The sequence below is a fragment of the Ixodes scapularis genome, unplaced genomic scaffold (genome assembly GCF_016920785.2).
Source record: "Ixodes scapularis isolate PalLabHiFi unplaced genomic scaffold, ASM1692078v2 PGA_scaffold1__304_contigs__length_218370807, whole genome shotgun sequence".
In the NCBI taxonomy this organism is placed as follows: domain Eukaryota; kingdom Metazoa; phylum Arthropoda; class Arachnida; order Ixodida; family Ixodidae; genus Ixodes; species Ixodes scapularis.
In genome coordinates this window covers 116,931,967-116,949,193 of record NW_024609846.1, presented here as the reverse complement: position 1 = coordinate 116,949,193, position 17,227 = coordinate 116,931,967, and the positions used below count along the sequence as shown (strand labels likewise).

Here is a 17,227-nt window from a genome sequence, read left to right as displayed (position 1 = left end):
ACAGTAGCTTTCCTAGCAAACAGTCTTTTAGTTGTGTAACCTTAGCCAGAGTTTCAGTCCCCAAGGGTGACCTCTGTATGTAAGAGTAGATTGACTTACACCTGAAATGGAGCACAACTTATGTCTTCTAAGCAACCTCTGGAACTCTAATTTGAATTAATTCCAAATATCAAGTCAAAGAAAGAAACAAATTATTGACAAAAATTAATTATGATAAATTAAAGTTTTAACAAATACTGTAAGGTATTTAGTTTTCATGATTTGAAAATTAATACAAAACATTTATGTTTTGTAATGTAATGAGTATGTCGCCCCATAGTAATGAATATATATCACATCTCTCCAAACACGAAAGCTTGTGCCCGCATTGTATTAATGAAACCCATAGTTTGCATGTTTTGCAAAATGTCGTGCCCATGAAAATAAAGTCACTTTACTGACCTCGAAATATTCCAAAAAAGTCTCCAAATATTGTGTGAAGTGTAAAATTGTAATTTCAAAGTTGGAAACGAAACTGGCACAAACATATCCTTCGGGCGATCCATACACAACTAACTGCTTAATTCTCTTTCAGGAAATTGGCCGAAGAAGAGATGAAAACAAACATAGCCGAGTCTGAGATCTTCACCCTTCCCAGTGGCCAAGAAATCGAGATGGAGAATATCCTTTGAGTGCCCAGACAGTCACAACATCCATGCAGCTTTTTTTTTTTTTATTCCTTTCCCTTTGGATGCATGTTGTAACCTCTCAGTTTAGAGGAGCTCCTTCTATTACTCTTGCCTCTTCACTAATCTTGCTAGTAGTCACGTCAGTGAGGGTGCAGTTTCTTTAACCAAGCACACAGGCCGAGCCTCCCGATTTGGCGATCATCAGCGAGAGGATCAAGGACATCATTCACGTTCTGGGTGACTTCTCAAACAGGCGAGAGCCGGGAAAGTGAGTTTCACGCGAGTCATTTGCTCGCCTCCATTTTGTTTTAATGTTCGGGGTATTGTGATAAGCCTGGTGCATGAATGTTCACATTAACAAATCAGGTGTAGCTGTGCCAGGTTGTCACACCGCACATATCTTCTAAGAGCACCTTTGAAAGTTGTCTGTCCTGGCTGCTCTTGCTGTAGGTAGGTGGCTTTGGGTGCATTTTCGGAGGACCATTGACCCTGTGGGCTGGTCAAACTTAATTGTAAAATAGTCTTTTTTTTCTTTTTTTGGGGGGGGGGAAGAGACATTTGCACATGAAAATTCAGAGTTTATCGGATAAGTCCAAATTGACCGAAATTTTACCGGTGGATATTTTTCGGATTTATCCGAAAACACAGAACCCTACTTATGAGACATACATTCGACCCAAATAGGAATATGCTGAGGCCATTTGGAGCCCTACCAAATTTACTTATCCATTCTTCTCTAAGCAATCCAGAGTCACGCTGCTAGGTTTATTTTAGAAATGCGATTGGTCAATTACTGTATCCGCCCTCATGAACGAACTGAACCTTTACTAAACGTCCGCCGCAAGATAGCGTGCCTTTGCCTCTCTCACAAGATTTACCCCTCACGTTTTCCGCATCTCAGGCAGCACAACCTATTTTGACTCCTATTTTTTTCCCCATACTATTATAGACTGGAACAACCTCTTCTCGCGTGTTGCACCCCAGGCAGACCCCACCGCCTTTTGCAATGCTCATTGTTCTCGCCTCTGCTCATTCCCGTTGTAACATCTTACTTACATCAGGGTGTCTAGCGACCGGGAAAACTGGGAATTGTCAGGAAAATTTTAATTACCGGGAAAAATCAGGGAATTGTCAGGAATACCGTATTGTCAAAAAGAGAGCCCAGTCAGGGAAAATGAGCCGGAAACGTCGTTGAGTGCCTTGGGCCAAGACTTGAGGATTTGGGGGCAAAAAAATAAGCAATAAATTCTGCTTAGGGCGGAGCGCGGGCTCTGCTCGCCCGATGAAGAGTGTGCCACCCGATGCAATGGAAACAGCCGGCAAATCTAGTCCAAGCCTTGGATTGGATCGAATTGAGGGGATGACACTACGCTTGATTCAATTAGCTACTAGATTTAGTAACAAATGGGAAAGCCGCAGACCCCAATCCAATCCAGGCATTAAGCCGAAAGTATCCGCAAGGGTGCATCTGGCAGCTATGCACCGTGCTGCCATTCGGTTATGGACGTGTGTGGTTGAGCGTTGTGATTCATTGTGTTTCCGGAAGTGGCCTCTTCACTGGTGATGTCGGTGGCAAGAATGTGCTTGTTTCATCCAGACTTGGGCGAACATGAATATTTCGGAATATTCGCGACTCCAGCGACCTATAGGGGGCGCCACCACCAAACAAACATGGCGGCTGAGTCCAGGTCGCGGCGGCTCGGCCGGGCCGCCTGAACAGGTGGCGCGTTCAATTTAACTGATTTTCTTTTGTTTAATGCCCAATTTTATAGGTATTTGAACTGAGACGGTTAAGTGTAGCCGGTGCAGATAAACTTGCAAAGCATAGTTTTGTTTTGCCGGTGTTTTTTTGTTCTTTTCGTGTCAAACTTTCGTTTCGGAGATTTCGTTCAAAACCGAAACTACGGGCTCCGGAGAGACGGTAACATACTAATCAGTTTTGATCGTCTAAGGAAAGCGGCGATGACTATAGAATTGTTCCACAGAGAGTAATTTTTCAGCTAACTCGCATGCCTCGACCATGCGACTTATCTGTCCGCGAAATCGAGCTTTTGTGCGTATCCGCGTTTACGAAACAGCTCCAGTCGTCTGCTCGGCCAACAACACAGGCTGCAGGAAAATTTCGAAAATTAAGCAACCGCTTCTTGAGCCAAGGACCCTGTTAACCCGCCGGCGCCCCACTAAGCAGCTGATACTCGTATTTCAATTCAGGTTTTAGTAGCAATCGAGAAGTCATTTTGACGAGCAGGTTATGTATTATATTACGTACTATGGGGGGGGGGGGGGGGGGGGGTTCTACTAAAGCGATATTAGTATATCCTTCGGGTTGAAATATGAGCTCATTTGACTAGCTATTAGGTGAGCTGCTGAATAAAAGTATATTTGACAGGCGGAGACATACTACTTAAACTTAGCCAAATGGTTCTATAGCCGGCAGCACGGAGACAAACTGAAGAGGGTCTTCATTGAAGATCCACGCAGAACCTCTCTGCATTGAACTTTGCTTCGAATCCTGAACGGAGAAAATTAGTACTTTTTTGTGGCCGGTCAACCTGACCAATGTAGACGTATATTACTGCTGGCCTCGAAGTCCTCGTAATATAAATATTGGAGGCGTGATAGGTCAAAATGCCGTGACAGCATCTAACATTGCGAGACTTGTCTTCCACCTTTTAAAAACAGATAATTTCCCTCATTCATCATTTGCACCGAGCAGGTTTTCCTGAATCAAGTAATTGCGAAATCAGCCCAACTCCTTCAGTGTGGTCCAGAGGCTTTTTCGGCGAAAAGCAGCAAAGATGAATAGCCAACGCACCGACCGGCGTGGGTGGCTCAAACTTGAAGCTAACCGAACACAACCAAACTCAAGAAAAGCAGCTATCGAACCTTCCCATTCACTTGACTGCAACATTGATGTTCCCTCCAGTATCAGTTACCAAGCAGTCGTAACTTTGAATGTGATTCGAGACAGACAAGAAATCAAAAAGTTTTTCCGTGATTCTTCCCCATCCAAGAATTCGAAAGCACGTGACCGTGTGCTGTGGAGTAAACGGGCTTTCAAACACGTAATAGAAGAAAACAATCTACTGAGGCTTCACCACACTAATGATCACTCAGGCAAACTTAAGAAATATTCGGACCTTCGTCAAATTACATTGTTCGCCACCGCGCCGACAACACGTCTCCGCGAAAGCCACCAGAGACGCGGAGGGGCGCGGAGCGACCTGGACCGGCTGGTTCCCGGTTTTCCCGCTTGGCGGCGTCCGTTTTGCTGGAGTCGCGAATTCAAGTTGGATTAGGCTTGTGCAGAATGATCCTCACGGTGTTCGATGCTCAATGCCTTGTGTTGTAATGGTCTTATATATTTAACCGCTTCTACAGTGGCCAGGGAATTTCACCTGAAATTGTCATGGGAAACCTGAAAAAGTCGGAATTTCAAAATAATAATTTGCTAGGCACCCTTTTACATGTCTCGTGCTAACTGGTCGTGCCAGTACCGTAATGTTTCACCCTCCTTGTCACTGTGCTCCAGATTTACCCAAACTAATTTGTGTATCATTACCTTCTGTCTGTGGCGATGGTCTTCCAACACTTCATGTATTCTCTTATGATATTGTTACTGTTTTGTGCTCTCGTGTCATGACCCCCCCCCCCCCTCCCCTCCTTTATGCAATGCCTTCAAACAAGAGCCCTTAAGGTGTGACACCCCCTGGGAGGGTCAACTTTTGAACTCTTGGCTTAAAATTAATGAAATTTACAGGGTAGGCTGGTGGTCATGCTAGAGGGGCATTGCAAAATTCCAGGTTTGTCGGTTAAGTAGGAAGGCAATTAGGGCAGCTTTTATCAGCCACATCTCTACATTGTTTAGTTAATCTATTGTCGGAAAACTATCCTAATATTCTAGATTTTTATTCGCTAGATATGTACCAGAATGCCTAGGAAGTGCGCCTATGGAAAGTTTTTTGTAAAAAGTCATTGATTTCGATCAATTTTCTTTTCTGCAAAATTGGTCAACTTTTTGGTCTTCTGTGTCTCTGACAAAATGTCACCATTTTTTATAAAAGACATTCGTAAAGTGTCAAACAAACTTCATAACCACATTCCTTATTAAATTTGAGTCAGGAAAAGTGAAGAACGAGCCTTCCCTGTATTGCCATTATCAAACGGCAAATTGACTAAACTGGAATTTATACCAAAAAGTGGAACGGAGAAAAATCTGTTCAAAGTGCTCCAGACCTTACCTTTTCTTTAGCTTCAGTGAACAGAAAATACTTTTTTTAACAATTAACTATGCAGTGTAAACTAGTGAAAATTTCTGGGAATACTCTCTGGATGTAGATGGATGTAAATACTTAATTTTCCAAGATCAATGTTTTTTGCAGAATTTTTTTTTTTCTGTTAAAGGGGGTAGTGTCCCCCTTTAACAGCATTTGAATAAATAAATGGTTTGTGCTTTTTTGCCAGGTCTCGTTCAGAGTACTTGGAGGTGCTCAAGCAGGACTTGTGCGAGTACTACAGCTACAACGAGTTTCTCATGCAGAAGTTCATGGACCTGTTCTCTCCTGCCGAGGTGACTGCCTTCGGACTCTTTGCGGCGCATGCGTTACCTCATTCTTTTTCCCCTTCACGTGACGCCAACTTGTTGCTCCCATTTCAGTTGATCGAGTTTCTGGAGGCCAATGAGGTCAACCGCCCCGTCACCATTCGCACCAACTCTTTGAAAACTAGACGGCGTGATCTTGCTCAGGTTAGAGAGCCCGGCCAACTTGGCTTCTAGTACAGTCACGTTTCGTTGATATGGACACCTATGTTCTCCCCAAACATCTTTTGCATTGCGAGTCATTTGTAATAATGAGACAAAAACGCGCATGCTTACCGTGCTTGTCCCCCGTAAAGTTCTTCCATACAGCAGGTATCCATATTAAAGGGGTTCATATTAATCTAGAAATGACTGTAGTACTGTAGACCCTTTCCGAAATTCAGTCTGGCCACTGTGATTACTATCATCATTATCTGAAGAATGGCATATGGGCCATACTAATGGCAGCCTTCTTTACTGGTGAACAAAGTTGAAGATGCTCCTGAGCAAATGATGCAAAGCCCATACGTTTGAGGCATTTGTATGATGCAACTCAGAAATTGAATATAAAAGCTCCATAAGCATTCTTTTTTAACTTGTGTACAGCCAATCTGTTGGCGGTACACAATCGGCTCTAGAGCCGCTTGGTGTATAGCAGTTAATTGAGGCGTCGCTTAGTTCTAATCAGTTGTAGCTTTGTCACCATGGCAACGGAAGGAGATTTCGAAAGAACTGTACAGTGAAAAACATATTCTCACCTGCCATTGATTTGCAAAAGTTACAGTGCCCGATAAAGTAACGGCAGGCTACAGGTTCATTACCGCCGTTAGTATGGCAAAAGCTGAACTGCTATTTGAGCCACCAGATGGCACTAAATTTCGGAAAGGGTCTGTTATTAGGCACAAACGGGTGACACTACGCCATAATTCATGAACATATTTCACATCATTTGGGCACGCATAGTCGACTCTCACTGTAATTCAGAGCTATAGAAGTGCCCCAATTTGTTGGAATTTGAGGCTGGCCAAAATTAGTAGCAATATATTAGTAATTTCTTGTATCTCTGCACAGCAGGCTGCGGCAGTAACAAGTGAGGGCCATGTTGTGTTTGTACCTTCACTATAGCGAGTATTCACCTGCATACGGGTTGTTTGCGGTGCATTCTAGGTACATCGCCATCTGCGGGCCCTTGACAGAAGACAGTCGCGGCTGCTGCGCCCGCGCGGCTGCACCAGGACCAGCGGCACTATGCCACGAATCTTTCTCTGGTTTCGGTGACACCGGAATTTGCAGCGCCAGTATGGTGTCATGCGTGATGGTCGGCTGCCGCACCAGGTCGCGATCGATAGAAGAAAAAAGAGGAGGGCAAGCTTGTGAATTCTCGCTTCTTCAAGATCCTGAGAGTCCGAACACAGGAATGCGAGAAAACAGGTTCGTTCTCTGTGAGAAGGCAACTTGAATGGTTTGCGCACATCAACCAGAAACACCTCGACGAAGACGTCAACAAGTACCGAGTGTGTTCAAGGCACTTCGTCTCGGGTAAATGTCGGCTCCGTTTGCTCTCGTTGGACATCAGCGGTAGGATCTCCACAAAACTGCTCGTTGTTGCTGCTCATCGCAATGTGCGTCGCTTGCATGTACCTTCGACGGACTGAGCGAGAAGGGGTCCTGTCGCGTCGCTTGTAATCAATGAAAAGAAAGCCATAGGGAAGTGCAATGAGAGAGCGAGTTTTTTTTACAGCGGAGCTGTTAAAGGCTAGTTTCTTCAGTTTCGTGTCCGGTACCAAACAAATGTCGACATAAAACTACACAAAACTCTGTACAGCTACTGCCATCTATCAGTGACGGCGGCAACCAGACAACCAGTCTGGTGTCCGCCATTGCTCATAGATGGCAGCAACCTTTCTAGCTATCCAGAGCCGTATATGGGGAGAGTTTGGCCAGTCTATGATCTTGCCGCTGTAACGCCTCCTTCTCGAGTGAGTCAGTCAGCCCGCGGCTCAGAGCGAGAGGCATGAGCGCATGCGTGTGAACTCCCGGCTGCTTCCAGCTGAGCAGGGAAGGCCGCCATTTTCATTCATTCGCCCGGCGGAACGCATGGGATCGACATCCAAATTTCGGTTCTTTCCTTTTATTTGGAAGGCTCTTACAAGAAAATGATATAGTGTTATTCCTCGGTGGCGTAAAAAGCTAACAAATGAAGTTTCTCCACGTTTGAACGCAAACTTTTATTCAAGCGAAAAAAAAATAAGCCCATAGCAGACGACGCAGAGCCTCAACAGTGCTTGGCACCTACAGCGTTGCGTCAAAATGGGGGTCGTCACCTCTTTGCTTCCTTCTTTCTCTCTTGCTTCTTCGGCGCCCTCCCCCCTTTCCTTCACTTTTCTCCGACGCCTTCGTCACCACACCCACAGGTCAAACTCTCCCAATATACGGCTCTACAGCTATCGTAGAAGAATGGATAGTTGGGCGAGTTCGTGGGAATTCATCGTAGGAAACAGCGCGCAAAACGGACGAAGACGAAGGAGAAACACAGAGGAAGAGCTTACAGCTTCGCTGGTCTTCCTTCTCCACCAGAGTGGGAAGGCTGAAAGTTTTTTTGCTTGAGCAGTGGAAACTAAAGGGCAACAGAAATGAACTCGTAAACAAAGATTTCTTTCGATACCGGTTTTCTGTCGCTCCTGGGATAAGCTCACATTCAAGTTTCTTAAGCATGTCTCTTGGTCATGATTGAACTTTTGCCGCTACTAGGCATAAAGTATGGACCACATATGAGTGATTCCTCCAGACGAAGCGACGTAAGAGGACCTGCTGTCGCGCGGCCTGTTAAAACCACATGCAAGCGATGCACGTCACGATGAGCAGCAGCGACGGGCAAAGTTTTGTGTAACTCTTACCACTGATGTTTGACAAAAGCAGACGGTGCCGACATTTACCCGAGTCGATGTGCCTCGAACACACTTGGTACTTGTCAACGTCTTTGTCGTGGTTTTTCCTGTTGATGCCTGCAACCCATTCCCGTTGCCTTCTCACAAAAAGCGACTGTCCTTTCTCGCACTTTTGTGTTCGGACTCTTGGGAGCTTGAAGAAACGGGAGTCTGCAAGCTTGCCCTCCTCTTTTCTCTTCTACCGACTGCAACTTGGCACGGCAGTCAACCATCACGCATGACGCCATACTGGAGCTGCAAATTCCGGTGTCACCGAAACCAGAGAGAGATTTGTGGCATAGTGCCCCTGGTCCTGGTGCAACCGCACCCGCGCGGCAGCCACGGCTGCCTACTGTCGGACCCAAAGATGGCGATGCACTCAGAATGCACCGCGCGTAGCCCGCACACAAGCCGCAGGTGAATGCTCCCTATATTCTACCTGACCGGGCATCTCTGAATTATTTGTTTGCTGGGGCATATTATGACTGTACAAAATGTTGGGTGGCTTATGTACATCTCAAACGAAACTGCTTTGTTGTGTGAAGTGGTAGAATGCTTTGCTGAACTGGTTTTATTTTGCCTTGGTTTGAGTTATGCAGGGGTTTTAGGCCAAAGGACACAAAGAAGCTTAGTTTTGTTTAAGTGAATAAGCAGTTTTTCTAAATTATGGATATTTGAAATACAGTAAGGATATTGTTCTCCAACAAAAGCAGCTCTTCCATTAATTGTTTTTGTTTTGTTTTACTATTTTTAGATTTGTAACGGCCCCTTTTGCCCTCATCTCACATCACCTTACTCTTATCTCCCATTGTATGGGATCGAGGGTCTAGCAAATGGTGTATGGAAGTTGGCATTAGACTCGATTCAGATACTCATCTGTGACATTTGTCAGTCTCAGATATACAACATATTTGAGACATTAGGATTCCTTTTGAATGGCATGTGGTGGGACTTCTGGTATCCCAGTGCTCAAGTTTCTGAAGTTGGCCTCGTTTATATCTGTTGGATGTTAAAGTATGGATTGTTGTGTCCACATATTGGTTGCTTCTTCTGTCCAGGCTCTGATCAACAGAGGTGTGAACCTTGACCCTGTGGGCAAGTGGTCCAAAGTGGGGCTCATTGTCTACAACTCCCAAGTTCCAGTGGGTGGGTTGCAAACAGTTTTTCTTTCTAGAATTTTTGTTGGGACCAGATATGGCCTCACTGTCTCTAGAAGAATCAGTTACCAGTTAAGAGGATGGTCATTTACTTTGAAGCAGCACCACAATATCTTTTTTATAGTTCAGCTGTTTTGTGTCGAATTAGATACACAGTCTCCAATGCATTCAGCCTAAGTACATGGTGTGCCCACTATTAAAAGATTTTGGCCCTTTTCATCTATGCATATGTGCTTCGGTATCACATGTACCAGCTGGCACCATCACATGTGATAATATGCAAAGGGGTGGAAGCACTGCGCCAATTGTGCCATTGTGTGCCGATCCACTCTTGCTGCGCCATCCTGCTCCCAAGCGCGCATGCTGCGCCAAAACTAGCCAAAAAAGCTTTTTTACAGCGGAGCTGTTAGGGGCTAGGTTCCCCAGGATCGTGTCCGGTATCAAACGTCTGTCAACTTAAACCTACCTGGACAGCTACCGCCATCTATAAGCAACGGCGCTAAGCACACAACCAGTCTGGTTGCCGCCGTCGCTCTTAGATGACGGCAACTTTTCGAGCTATCATAAAAGAATAGATAATTGGGCGCGTTGGTGGGAATTGTAGGAAACAGCGCGAAAAACAGATGACAAAGAAGCACACGTAACGAGCGCACCGCTCGTCACTTGGTGTTTCTTCGTCCTCGTCCGTTTTGCGCGCTGTTTCCTACGCTCTTATCAGTTTCGGTTTGGACTTAGGATGGGTAATTAATCACGGTAATTAATCTAGTCACGTGGTTAACATAGAATGGTCCACTCGAGGTGTGTCCTGCCTACTCGATGTGGGCTGCCTGCTGAATGTGTGGAAGGCTGCTTGCGCGCTCTTCGCAAATGCCAGATAGCCGTAGCAATAGAAAACAAAAGTAAAGCATGAGAGCTTATCAGCAACATGCGGGGAAAAGTGAGCTGTTGATACGCACACGATAGCACGTAGCCGATATGCGAACCAAAGCAGGCGCGAAGCGTGCAAGCAGCCTGCTGCATTCGGTGGCGCCCAGTGGAGTGGTTAGGTCACCCCTCAAGCGGACTGTTCCATTTTGCCCACATGACTAGATTAGTTGCCACAAGTGCCACCAGTTTGGTGCTCGCCGGAGAAAGCCACACGCTCCTGCATTATAGACAGGTGTGATTAGCACTGTACATGCCCATTTGAATGTAACTTTGTCAGTGGTAGGTAGCACTGTCCCGGGCATCAATCCCGGCACCTCTTCAAGAATAGTGGAGTGCTCTACAGACCTAGCTTTCTCTAAATAGTCAACATCTGACCATTGAAAATCAAACACTCATCCGTTTGCTCTACTGACGGCTTACTCCCGATCATCTCGGTTGGTAGAGCACTCTGCTTGTTCTGCAGAGGTACTAAGATAGAAGCTCCGACCGGGCTGATTTTTTCAGTTGCTCACCGGTTGCCTGGATGGTGCAAATTGCGCTCCGTCTCCAAAGCAAGTCTAGTTATTTTTGCGTAATTCTTCCTCACCTTGGGGACTTCCTCTATGTCTCGGCTTCTCAAATTGGGTTCCAGGGAATGCGGGAATTCTCCAGAGTTCCGCCACATCTTCCCCAAGCTCCCAAATTTCCTCGATCGTCTCTGCTCCCTAACTGAAGCGTTCTTCCGGTCTAAGTACTACTAATTTAGTGGATCTGAGCAATCCATTGACGCGCAACTATTAGTAGCTAAACTCCCCTTCTCACGTGTATTGGTGTTTACAAGGTGTACAGTATAGACCACTTACAACATAACCGCTTATAGTGCAGGACCGGGTACAGTAAAACCTCGTTATAACAAAGTTGAAGGAGCGGTCGTAGTTATTTCGTTATAACCATTAGTTTGTTATAGCCAATGTCCATTTCTCCATACTATTAGCAAGCAAGGGGAATTATGATTGCTTTGTTATATCCATTAGTTTGTTATATCCCATTTTGTTATAACGAGGTTTTACTGTATAACGCGTTTTTTTTAAACCACCGGTTCGCCTCCCATAGAACTCCATGTATTTACATACCGCTTAAAATGCAGGCGCGCGAAGGGAAATACCGGTTATAGTGCGGTTTTTGGCACAGCCCGCCGATTGCGCCGACGACCGGAGCAGCGAGCACGCTTCCCTGTGCGACAGTAGATAACGGCGCTGACGGCGCGGGGCGAGGACATTGCTCGAAGAAGTGGAGAGAAGCGAAGAGAGAGGCTTCAGTTGCCATAGCGACGGAGGGACGCACGCACGTGTCGTTCGCTTGCATGCGTTCCTCCGCTGCGTTGGAAACAAAGAAACAAACAACCGCACCGACAGACCAATCGCAAATCGAGGAGAAGTGTTCGCGCGCGTTCATGTTGGTCGCGGGCCGGCTGCTTCTATCCGCAAACATGGCGTCGGTTGTGATAGTCGTCGTAGACGGCGTTCATCTCATCGTTCTGCGTAAAAGCGCTATCCTTGACTGTGAATTTTCGTTGTGTGTCGCTACCCAGCACGTACTAGAAGGGAAGATCCACCTACTCGTGCGGCGATGTCGTGGCGGCGCTCTCAAGACGGCAGAAACGCCCGTGTCGTCGTGTTTGTTTACTTCGACTACAGTGGTGATTTCCAAGCATTTGTGTCCTCGCACATCGCCCAGATTTCTTATTTGGCGCATTTCATGCGTGTGCTCAAGTTCAAGGTATTACTGGCGCGTACCCTATGAAGGATGCGAATTTTCACGCGTTTTCATCTCCGGAGAAAAGTGATTAGGGTTAGCAATCCTGAACGCTCGCAACGTCCGTCCGCAACCCGCGACGCCGTTAAAAGGCTGCGCCAGGCAAAAGCCCCTAATTCCTTTCAAAATGTGTGACACACTTGAGACAGAACTGTACTAGTCTGGTGAAAAAGACTTTCCTCAAACTAAGCTTTATTTTTCATCTAATATAAAATAAATTTGTTTTACAAAGGTAAGTTGTCTCATATAGGTGACATTCACTTGACGTCACTCACTAGGTTCGCTGGCATCGCCCACCACGGTTTCATAGCCTCACTTTCTTTGCACTGCGGAGTGAATATAGATTTCACATTTAAATATTCTAAGCTTAAATGGTAAAACAAAATGGCTAAGTGGCGTAAGCTACCGCCCGATCCAAAGGGCTCAGCCGTATTCATCCATCCATCCATCCACGGTTAGGGAGGCTCAAGTGAGGGTGGGTGCAACTGCTAGATCGGCGATCACGGGACATGGAGGCCATTTAATTGCTAAATTTTGCTGGGAGTCTATGGGGCAAAGTGTCGTTTTCTTTCTTAACTCGGGTCATAAAAGCCCATTAAGGTGCTTGAATAATTTACACAAGGTATAAATGATTACTTTTCCATAGCCACCAGTTTTGTTGCGATAGGTTAAGTATTTTTTTAACGCGAAAAATGGTAAATTCCGCCATCTTGGACGTTGCTGCTTGTCTGGCAACTTTGCTTGCTCCGCTCGACGTTTGCAATTCTTGGTGCGAGAAGGAAGAGAGAGAGGCTGCGCCAAGTCGCTCATTGCTTGCAATGGGAGGCGAGAGGAGGAAAGGCGCATGGAGCAACAGAGTTGCAACAGAGCGGGCGCCTGCTCTCGTGCAGGCAACACTGGCGCATATCCTTTTTCGAATCCTCTCCCTCAGGCGCCGCCATTAAATTGCAAACGCTCTCCAGGTTTTGAGTTGCGCCCACCCTCACTACAGCCTCCCTAACCACGGTCGCCATCTTCGAGGTCTCTTGCTATCGCGAATGCCATTTGGCCGGACCTTTTGAGCGTGGTTTAGCAGTATTTTACAACTTTGAAGGGTCTTTTTGATCGAAACTAGGGGTTATTCTTATACTTTGGTGCTTTTGAAGCGCCGTGGGAGTATTTTTTGTGTGTTTTAGTTCGTTTTTGTCGCTATCGGACTCGTTTACCGCGGCCGCGTTGCTCCCTCGGCTCCATGAAGCGCTCCGTGTTGCCCGCCGTGCCGACGGCGGTAGCTCTTGCAAGAACTAATTTTTCTACTTTAGTGTTTTTGTAGCACGGTGTGATTACTCTTTGTTTTGTTTTGCTAGTTTCTTTATCGTTTTTCTCTAGCGGATTTTCTGTACTACGGCCGTGTAACCGTGTTGCTCCATCGCCGCCGTGTCGTACATACGTCGTGCCTTCGGTGTTCGTTCCTGTGCAGAAACATACCGTGCGGCTCACAGAGAGCGCAGCTTATGAAAAATGCGGCGCATTTTTCATTAGCCCAAGCGATTTAAAAACCGCATGTTAGCGATTTGGCGAGCGGGAAGACAAGCGACGGCGACCCGCTTCGCTGCCGCTGGGTCACTCGCGCGACGAGGCAAACCGCATGAAAGCGACGGGAGTACACGACCAAGGCGATGAGCGCTAAGTTTTCTAGAAATCCCAAAACCGAGCTACGCGACGAGTGACAGAGAAGGGTGAACCGCATGTAAGCGATTTAGCGAGCGATGGCGACAGCGACGGGAGTCGGCGACGAGCGACGGAGATTTCTCGCGGTTGGTCGTCGCGTCGCTCGGTTTTTGGATTTCTAGAAAGGGTCGCTTATCGCCTTGGTCGCTTGCTCCCGTCGCTTTCATGCGGTTTGCCACGTCGCGCGAGTGACCGAGCGACAGCGAAGCGAGTCGTCGTCGCTTGTCTCGTCGCTGTCGCTCGTCTCGTCGCTCGCCAAATTGCTTACATGCGGTTCAGCCTTTACACACGGTACTCGGCGGCAACAAAGAAAACGGCCCGCCCCGAGACCAACTTTTCTTCTCTCTTCTGTTCTATGAAGCTTCAACGATATGAAATTAGCACACACTAGCAGCGGACGACCGCGTAGCGTACCCAAGCCAACCAAACCGAGACCTCGAAGATGGCGGATCGACGGTGGCGCTCCCTGGCAAAATCGAACCTGCAGGCTCAGTGAATACCACCTATATATGGCATGTATTTTGGCCTGAAAAATTGATGTTTTGGTTATAACGCGGTACCGCTTATAGTGCGGATTTTCGCGACTCCCGCGACATACGTTATATGCGGTCTACACTGTATAGGCTTCAGCACTACTTTACCGGGTTTAATCTGAAACCAAGAGTGGTTCCTCGACTGCCATTCGAGGTGGGTATTGGTTTCGTGAAATCAAAATGGTTGAAGACCCCTGCCCTAAATCATTAATGTCTGGCCTCATTGGGACGACGTGCCTTCCACCTGGTCACGGTTCCTCTGCCGTTGTCCGTGCCAGGTGCCACTCCCGAGTACCTGGCAGGGCACTATGTGCTCCAGGGGGCAGCCTCCATGCTGCCGGTCATGGCCCTGGCACCCCAGGAGAACGAGAGGATCCTCGACATGTGCGCCGCTCCCGGCGGCAAGACCACCCATATCGGTGCGTAAGGACGGCCCCTTCAACTTTCTCATTTCTCCGGCCATGTTCGCCGACAGCTTAAAGAGCAACCCCGGTTGAAAGGAAACCAAAATAAATGACTGGTAACGATTTAGTGGCACGAAATATGGTCACAGCCTAAATATTACTTCAGAGTGAAGCTGCATACTCCACTAAAACTGATTTTAAAGATGCGACCAGCTGCTCTTTAGCGGGTGGCAAGCGGGTTAGCTTTCAGTCAAGCAACACTGGCGCAGCACCCTTGTGACGTCACGTCGCGGTGGAGCTGCTGTTGATTGGTTGTACCGCGTACCGCAGCACCCTGTGACGTCACGTCATCGCTGTACAGCTGGTTATCAGTGTTGCCATCCCTCTAGCAGATAGTTTCGGTTTTGCCGTAGACGCCCTAAACCAAACTTAGAGCCCATGATATTTATAAAACTACACACAGTATCGAGAAAAAAAAATGATACCTTGCTATTCAGGGTCACTGCTTTAGCTGAGAACAGTCGTAATCCCAAATTAAAAAATATTGACCGGAGTTGCCCTTTAACTGTAAGGTCCGCGACCGCCTCATTCAGTAAGGATAAATATTCGTGAATCCCAGAGCCTGTGTTGGGGTATTTGTAGGGGTGGGCAATCACACTGGATTTTTTTTTTTTGTTTTCTTTTTTTAATTAATATTTGCCTAAAAGCGAGGGTAGGCGATGATTTGGGGATCAGCGATGACTTGGGATGTTACGGTAGTACTATTTAATGTACTGTGAACTTCAAGGAATAGTTCGCTTTATTAGAGATACTTCCTTGAGGTTTCCCACAAGGCACTCTTTATTTGTCATAGAAACCGATTTTAACAGCAGCCCTGTTACAAAGCAAGCAGAAGATAATCCTGATGAACAACAATACCTCTTTGTAGTCAAACACAAACACTGTTCAAGCCAGCGTTAGCCTCTTTCCTCTATAATTTCTATTTCATTCTTTCAAATCATCTACTTTCTTTATATAGTATACCCTGGCAGTCGTTCCCAGACTTCTCTTTTTATTGTAATGGCGAGAGAATTCAAAATAAATAATTGAGGAAACCCCGAAAAAGTCGGGAAATTCAGAAGAAGTGGTTCGATAGATGCCCCGATTTAGCTCGCGCACGGTGGCAAAAATCCTAAAGGTGCATCCGCCCCGTTTTGCAGCTGCCATCATGAAGAACACGGGGCTCCTGTTTGCCAATGAGTTGCACCAGGAGCGCTGCAAGGCCATCATCGGTAACCTTCATCGGCTGGGTGTCAACAACACGATTGTGTGCTCGTACGACGGTCGCAAGTTCCCCGAGGTCAGGCCCTGCATTTTCACGCTATGCCGTAGACACTATGAGAGTGGAGACGTCAGGGCAGGTCTTTCGGATGCCCGGCTTCCAGCTCGTGCTCCGTGCCTTTGATTGTGCTTTGACTGCGCACGCGCTCCGAAGGTACAACTGGAGCTCCTTCCAGCCGTCCCACCTTGTCAGTTACTACAGAGCTCGGTCAGGGGATGTAGGACAGCGGTTCTCTAACTTTTGGCCGTCACGGACCTCTTGACCCGCTCGGAGGTCTTGTGTGATGGCGTAGGAAAGCTTTTGTTTTAAAGCATTTTTTTTTTACTTGGCGCAGACCCTCGTTTGCTTGCTGAAACTGACCACAGAGGCTTGCCATTCGTGTCCAATTAATCATAGCCTTACACTTTAAAAGCGGCAGGTAAAGTTACGGCCGGGAAAGGTCAATATGAGCCAAAATGAAAGAGAAATCACGCGAGACAAAAGCAGTGGCGTTGCATTTATAAACCTGCGCTAGCGACGCGGCTACCGCACCTCTTTTGTGGCCAAGTGGCAACAGAGCTGGGACTTCTCAGTGCGGCGTGAAAGTTGCGGGTTCGAACCGCGCCACAGCTATACTTTTCTTTTTTTTATATATAAATTTATATTTTGGTCATTTGTCCTATTTTTTAACCGTGATCCTTTTTACAAATCATCCACTTGCACAAGTGCGCCATGCACTGTTTTTATTTTTTTGTCCCACCTGTTGAATCCATACACCGGGAGAAAAAAAAAAGACCAAGCTAGTAGGTTAACGCTCTAATACAATCGTTTTATAGTGTATAACAGCACCGGTGTGACTTGCATACAATTGGGATAGAAACAAGCGTTTTTTCCCCAGCAATTACAGTTTCATGTGTTTTTAAATATACAAGGCAATTGCCACGACTCCTTTCGATCACAACAGTCGCCTGTGTAGTACAAACACACACTGCAGTTGTGTCAACTAAAATATTAAAATCGTGTAGCGTGATTCGAACCCAGAACTTTCACGCCGTGACAACAAGTCGGGACTACGTTACTACGTGACTGCTGCAGATGGTGAGCAGCGCAGCTGGTGCAGATTATAAATGGAACGCCACTGGTTTTGTCTTGCGTAATTTCTCGTTTCTTTCGGCTCATGCTGGCCTTTCCCGATCTTAACTTTGCCTGGTGCTCTTAAAGTGTAAGG

At 46.6% G+C, this 17,227-nt stretch overlaps 1 protein-coding gene across 1 annotated transcript in view; it reads left to right on the top strand.

Annotated features, from left to right (window-relative positions):
* Positions 1-17,227, top strand: part of LOC8028334 (25S rRNA (cytosine-C(5))-methyltransferase nop2) — a 46,663-nt gene that overhangs the window by 11,277 nt on the left and 18,159 nt on the right. The window contains exons 7-13 of the mRNA XM_029967612.3: positions 575-660; positions 843-936; positions 5,133-5,238; positions 5,326-5,415; positions 9,233-9,320; positions 14,574-14,714; positions 15,899-16,038. Coding sequence (XP_029823472.3) covers positions 575-660; positions 843-936; positions 5,133-5,238; positions 5,326-5,415; positions 9,233-9,320; positions 14,574-14,714; positions 15,899-16,038 — 745 coding nt within the window. The remainder of the gene's footprint in view (positions 1-574; positions 661-842; positions 937-5,132; positions 5,239-5,325; positions 5,416-9,232; positions 9,321-14,573; positions 14,715-15,898; positions 16,039-17,227) is intronic.